Source organism: Mercurialis annua, linkage group LG1-X, assembly GCF_937616625.2.
Source record: "Mercurialis annua linkage group LG1-X, ddMerAnnu1.2, whole genome shotgun sequence".
NCBI lineage: Eukaryota > Viridiplantae > Streptophyta > Magnoliopsida > Malpighiales > Euphorbiaceae > Mercurialis > Mercurialis annua.
In genome coordinates, this window is record NC_065570.1 from 64,504,111 (window position 1) to 64,510,664 (window position 6,554).

Genomic DNA, 6,554 nt, shown 5'->3' on the forward strand with positions numbered 1-6,554 from the left:
CTTTGAATTTTAATTTTTGTGATAAACACCCATTTTGTAATTTTCCTATTACTTATAACATCCCAAACACATTCTACTTGAAGATCTTCTTACCATTTGAAAAAACATTAAACAATATTTAAAAATCCTCTTCACTTTTACGGATATTAAACTCTTTGAGTCATTGAGTTATTCCAATATTATAGAAAGGGTACTAAATTTCAAATCGTTAAAAAATAGTTACTAAGTTATCATATTATTTCTCAGAGAGGTCACCGTTTTAAAAAAATATCATTAAGTTTATAGCAAATTACAAAACGGATACTGAGTTATACCATTTTGTCAAAATTGATACTAAATTATATATTTTTTTGTAATTATGGCATGCCACGTAGGATAAAACGCAAAAAGTTAAGTGCGTTTTGCCTCGAGTGACATCCCGTGAAATAATTTGATAACTTAGTGACCATTGTTTAACAATTTGAAACTTAGTACCCTTTTTATAATATTGAAATAACTCAGTGACCTAGGTTGTTTAATATCCTCACTTTTACTATTCAAAATCTTTAAAGAGGGGGAATCCTTCATTTTTAATAAAAAGCTCTGTAAACCCTAACACCTTTCTCCTCTTCTTCCTCTTTAACAATGGCTTCTGAAGCAGTACCCATCAATCCATCGCCACCACAACAACCACCGCTTGCTATTATCCCCACCACCCACCAGCTCCTACCCCCATCCACCACCGCAGCAGCCGCCACTAGCGTCTCTCCCCTCGCCAAAACCCAAGAACAACTCGTCCTCTCTATAACCAAACCACGCTCTAAAGACCGTCACAAGAAGGTGGATGGCCGGGGGACACGTGTGCGTCTTCCGGCCGACTGCGCCGCAAGAATCTTTCAACTGACTCGAGAGCTTGGCCACCAAACTAATGGCCAGACCGTTGAATGGCTCCTCCGCCATGTTCCCTCATCAGACTTCCCTTCTTCCGCCACCGCTGCCGCCACCACTAACGCCCCAGCTGATAATCCCGGCCTGCATGTAAAATCTTTAAAGAAGAAAAGTTCAATGGTATCAAAAAAGAAAGATACCCAGTTACATAATTCTTTAAAGCATTGTGCTGCTGATTCAAGAACAGAAGCACCAGGGATGAGAATGGTGGTGGAGGAAGAGGAAGAGATTAAGAAAGAAGATGTAAAGAAGAGTGAGTTTGAGTTATTTCATAGTTTAGATGGGACTTTTCCTTACATTTCTTTTACTAATTTATTGATGCAATATGAGAGGGATCCATGATGATGAAATCTGTTTCATTTTCTTTGTTTAAGTTGCAAATATATTAACTTAATTGTGTAATTGTAGTAATTGAAGGATGTGGAGTATGGCTTTATTGGCCTGATTGGATTAAAGTTATTAGCATAAGCAAAATTTGAGATCGTTTGTTGAGTATAAGCTTTTTCTCTGTTTTTTTTATTACTTATTTATGTAAATTTTAATACCCAAGTATTTTAAATTCAGTAATTTTTATTAGATTTAACAAACATGCCCTTTAATTGGTGTTTTATGGGGATGGTTAATTCCCATCATGTAGCTGAGCCTTGATTTGCTTAAGCCTGTAAAGACTGATGAGAGCAGAAGCTGGGCTTGATAGGTAACTTGTGCCTCCCTGGAGTGTAAGGGAGACCTAATAGGTTAGCGGGTGCGGATGTATAATTTCTCGGAGCACAGAGGAGGGTTAATCGGCAGTCTATGTGAGGAGTCGCTTGGATAATTAGTTTCCACGAGATCAGCTAAGGCTTAATTGGTTTGCGCCATTGTGGAGAGTAGCCGAGAGGTATTTTCCAAGAGTGAAGCTTAGGCTTAATTGGTTGCCCGGGGCCAGGTATGGAAGTGAGTTTCCAAGAGTTCGACAAATGCTTAATTTGTTCACGTGTATGCAGGGAGTAGCCGAAATGGTTTTATCCTAAGATTGTAACGGAGGCTTAATTGGTGACCCGAGTGTGGAAGTTAGTTTCCAGTGCTCGGAGGAGGTTTAATTTATTTGCGTGTATGCAGGGAATAGCTGAAATGGTTATATCCTAAGAGTATAGCAGAGGCTTAAGTGGTGACCTGAGTGTGGGAATTAGTTTCCAGTGTTCAGCGGAGGCTTATTTTGTTTGCGCTTATGTGGAGAGTAGCCGACAATGGTTACCAAGAGTGTAGCGGAGGCTTAATTGGTTACCCGAATGTGGAAGTTAGTTTCCATGAGTTCAGCGAAAACATAATTTGTTTGAACATATGTAGAGAGTAGGCTAGATGGTCAGTTCCCGAGGGCATAGGGAGGCTTAATTGGTTGCCCAGGGGCGGATGATTAGTTTCCATGAGTTCAACGGAAGCTTTATTTGTTTGCCCGTGCATGAAGATTGAAGAGTAGCTTGGGTGGTTATTTCCAAAGGGCTCACCGGAAAAGCTTAAATTTGTTTGCGCTCGTGTGATGATCGAAGAGCAGCTTGGGCGGTTAGTTCTGAAGGGTTCGGCTAAGCATTTTGTTGAGGTACTAATAAATGAATTACGTCTTAAAATTTGAAGAAAATTTGTATTGTGGATTGGTGATTTCAGATCATCAAATCTGAATTCGAATATATGATGTCTATGCCTATGCAAACCAAGTATATGAAATAGAAATATATGATGTCTTATGCTTTTTAGATTGTTTCATTGGCCAGTAAGTACTCATTTGACATGTTATGTTGATTAATTAACATTTAATAGCTCACTTGTTTAGCACTCTGTATAATCTACTCCTTCATTCTCAAAATAATAGTTCGCTTTCTCTTTGTTTCACACAGTTTATAAAACACAATTAATGCTCTAATTTTTTGCAATTTTATTTTCATTTTTTCTATCATACCCTTATTAAATATTATGTCTAATTTATTTTTTAAACTAATGGCAATAAATAATAAACATTAAATAAAGGTAAAATGGAAAAATCAACACTTTAAATTGTGAATTACAAGGAATATAAATAACTATTTGGGACAAAAAAAAGAAGGAAAGTTGACTATTGTTTTGGGACGGATGAAGTATTTAAATATTACATTTACACATTTTTTTAATAATATTAATTATTTCTATATAAACCATATTCAAATAAATAGTTATTTTTTTAAAGACGAGTGATGAAGAGTGAAAATTAATTTTAATTTAAAATGTTATTAAAAATAAAAGTAAAATATTAAGTAAAAAAATGTTATTTCTAAAATTGGTAAAGAAGATTTGTTTTTTCACCGTTTGGGGCCATCTCCAATGCCTAGCATCAAAAAATAGATCATCAAATTTTAATTTGATGAAAATCATTAAATTCACTCGAACAATAGTTATCAAATCTAGCACCAACAAATATTTTTTTTTTAATATTTTAAGGGAATTACTAAATACCGTCCCTAAATTATTAGATACCGTCCATTTTTTTACCTCGCCCTTCTATTATTTCAAAAAAAAAACAATTAAAGGACGTCCTCGTTGGGGAAGTCTCCCCTTTGGGGAGACGTTTTCCGGAGAAGTCCTTTAATTTATTTTAAAAAAAATTGAAAAAAAAAAGAAATTAAACGAAAAACACTTTCTAAATTAAACAATTTTTTTTTAAATTAAAAAAAATACCTTTGAAATTAAACGAAAAACATTTAGAAATTAAACGAAAACAATTTGAAATTAATTTTTTTGAAATTAAATGATTTCTTTAAAAAAAATGAAATAGCCTATAATTTGTACTTAAAAATAATATAAGTGTATTTTTTTGATAAAAATATTAATATAAAAATTAATATATCTGTACTTTAAAATAATATAATGTATTTTTTGATAAAAAAATTAATATATCTGTACTTTTTTTTGATAAAAAAAAATATATCTGTACTTAAAATAATATAAGTATATTTTTTTGATAAAAAAATTAATATAAAAATTAATATAAGTGTATTCGTGTTTGAATGTGAGTTGAGAGGATTTGAATGTGAGTTTTAGAATTAGGAAAAGGTAAAAGGATATTTAGGTAAAAAAAAGGACGGTACTTAGTAATTTAGGAGCGGAGCAGTTCACTATTTTAATCATTTTTAACGTTAACATTTTATACACTTTTTACCAATTACCCCTATAAATTTATTTTTGTTACATATTCATCCAATTAACATATATAATATTAATTATATTTTAAAAATAAAATGTCATTAATTTATTTTGTTATAAACAACGTATATTATTTAAAACTTGATTTATAATAAAATTAATAAAAATAAATATTACATTAATTTATTTGAATTAAGACATGCGTGCATATTGGAAAGCCGAAAATAGACGAATATTTCAGAAAAGAGTTCAACAAAATTAATCATCTTCTAATTCAAACAACTTTGATGATTGTTTTATCAATATTAGCAGACATAATACCAATCTACCAGAATATTAATTTAAAAAGGATGTTCTATTTCTTTACTATCTAATATCGTAGTAGTATGTTTCGTTTTTAAATTATCGCCTCGTAAAATTATTAATGTCATGTTTTAATTTTAATATTTTAATGAAAATATATGATTAGAGTATTTTAATATTCATGTGTAAAATTATTCCACAATAATTATATAATAGTTTTATATTTATTTATGCTTAACTCTGTAATTAAATATAGTCTTTAATTAAATAAAAGTAAATTATGAGTATTAAATTGTAAGTTAACTAAATAATAAAATATTATAAATAGCAATTAGATGATTAAAAAGAAGAGAAAATTACACAATAATTACAAAACCAGTGTTTGTTTTCTCTAATAGCCACCTAGTAAAATCTTTACATTTTCTATCATTTTATAGATTACAGTTGTTTTATTTATTTCATCAAATGTCATTTTCTCCTTAAACAAACTATCTCTTTGGTTCTTCGCCAATAAAAAAATCCCCAAAGAAGTAGCCATCACCCCCATCAAAACGACTATGTAACAAGATTGACGTTTTTTTTTATCAAAGGTGGAAATTGACTCTTTAGAGTCTCATGTTAGTTGTTAGTTACCGAGGCGTGGTTCGAACCCACAACCTCTTGATGCACTTAGAGACGCCTTAACCATACAGGCTAGCCCCATATTGGTAAGGAGATTATTGGCATGCTTTCGGCTCTCGGTTGAGTAATATATTCCTGGCATAGTTCAGGTTATTATCATCGTCATAGCTATACTTCTTTGCCTGATGTAACTGTCATTTTCGGTGGCGGCGCTGGTGATGAAGAAAAGATATGGATTGGAAATTTTTAAATTAAATTGGGGGTTATCTAGCAAATTCATTTTTGTGTGATATTGTAGAGAAATGATGTTTTATGGGTTTTGATTTATTATTGATTTGGAAGATAGGTTTCATTTTTTCAATTTTGATTGTTATTATTTTATTTTATTTTCATGTTGAATTGAATAATAACTGATTTACAGTTGGTTACTAGTGGGTTTTTTTAAATTTATTTGTTATGAATAGGGTTGTGAATGCAGTGATGAAGCCAGCTCTAAATTTGAGGTAGGGCACAATTTAGTTAATAAAAATAAGGCTTAATTTCTTAAAAAAACCCCACCTTGTATTTTTTTTTTCGTTTATACCCTGACCTTGTAAAAACACCAATTGTACCCAATTTTGAGTTTTTATGTTTCATCTCTACCCAAAAGCATTAAATTGTACTCTTTTCATTTGAAAAAAAGTTTAAAACAATCCTTCATTTTTAACTTATATACGAATTAGATATTAATGTTATTAATAGTACAAAAATACCATCTTTTTCAAAAAATTAAAAATAATAATAATTCTTTAAAAAAATATTTCGATTTTTTTTTTTAAATTTTTTAAAAATATTTCCGACAAAAAAATAAAAAATAATAATAATTTTTTTTAATTTTTTATTATTTTATCAAATTAAAAATATTAATTAATTATTTGGATGTATTTGATTATTTTTTAAGTTTAAGGATTTATTTGTATATTTTAAAATAGAAAAAAATATGTTTTAAACTCTTTTCCAAATGAAAAAAGTACAATTTAATGCTTTTGGGTAGAGATGAAACATAAAAACCCAAAATTGGGTACAAATGGTGTTTTTACAAGGTCAGGGTATAAACGAAGAAAAAGTACAAGGTGGGGGTTTTTTAAGAAATTAAGCCTAAAAATAAAGATATCATATCACAAAAAAGTATAATTATTAATTTTTCTAATGTAAATTAATTCTACCAAAAATAAATAAAATTAACGTATCACAAAATTAAAAAAAAATTATTTTTGCCAATTAAACTTGTTTGAAGAGATAACACCACTACTAATATGAATTATTTTTTTGATGTATTGTAATTCCTCCAATTAAATTTGTATTATTTTTTTTTCAAACTGTATTTTAAGATTATCAGATCTCTTACATTAACAAATACTCCATACAAATTTGATTTTTAATATCATGAATACCGGGATTGTAAATTTATATCATTGGCATTAAACTATACTGGTATTTTTCTTCTATTACCCCGCATTAAGAATATTAACAATTCCGCAATTGAGGTCATGCTCTTTTTATCAAAAATT

At 29.8% G+C, this 6,554-nt stretch overlaps 1 protein-coding gene across 4 annotated transcripts; it reads left to right on the top strand.

Moving 5' to 3' along the window:
• The first annotated feature begins 526 nt into the window (after positions 1-526).
• LOC126665944 (transcription factor PCF1-like) lies at positions 527-2,660 on the top strand. 4 transcript variants are annotated; one of them, XM_050358884.1, is made up of 3 exons: positions 527-1,180; positions 1,336-1,624; positions 1,665-2,660. In XM_050358884.1, the coding sequence occupies exons 1-2, from the start codon at positions 625-627 to the stop codon at positions 1,404-1,406; spliced, it is 627 nt and encodes a 208-aa protein (XP_050214841.1). In that variant the 5' UTR covers positions 527-624; the 3' UTR covers positions 1,407-1,624; positions 1,665-2,660. The 4 variants fall into 4 exon arrangements, with proteins under 4 accessions (XP_050214841.1, XP_050214842.1, XP_050214838.1 ...); XM_050358885.1 differs by having other exon boundaries at positions 1,565-1,624; XM_050358881.1 differs by having other exon boundaries at positions 527-1,624.
• Positions 2,661-6,554: the final 3,894 nt, after the last annotated feature.

What these genes read in the sequence shown, in the direction of transcription:
- LOC126665944 (XM_050358881.1), top strand. Translation starts at nt 625, where the DNA reads ATGGCTTCTGAAGCAGTACCCATCAATCCATCGCCACCACAACAACCA.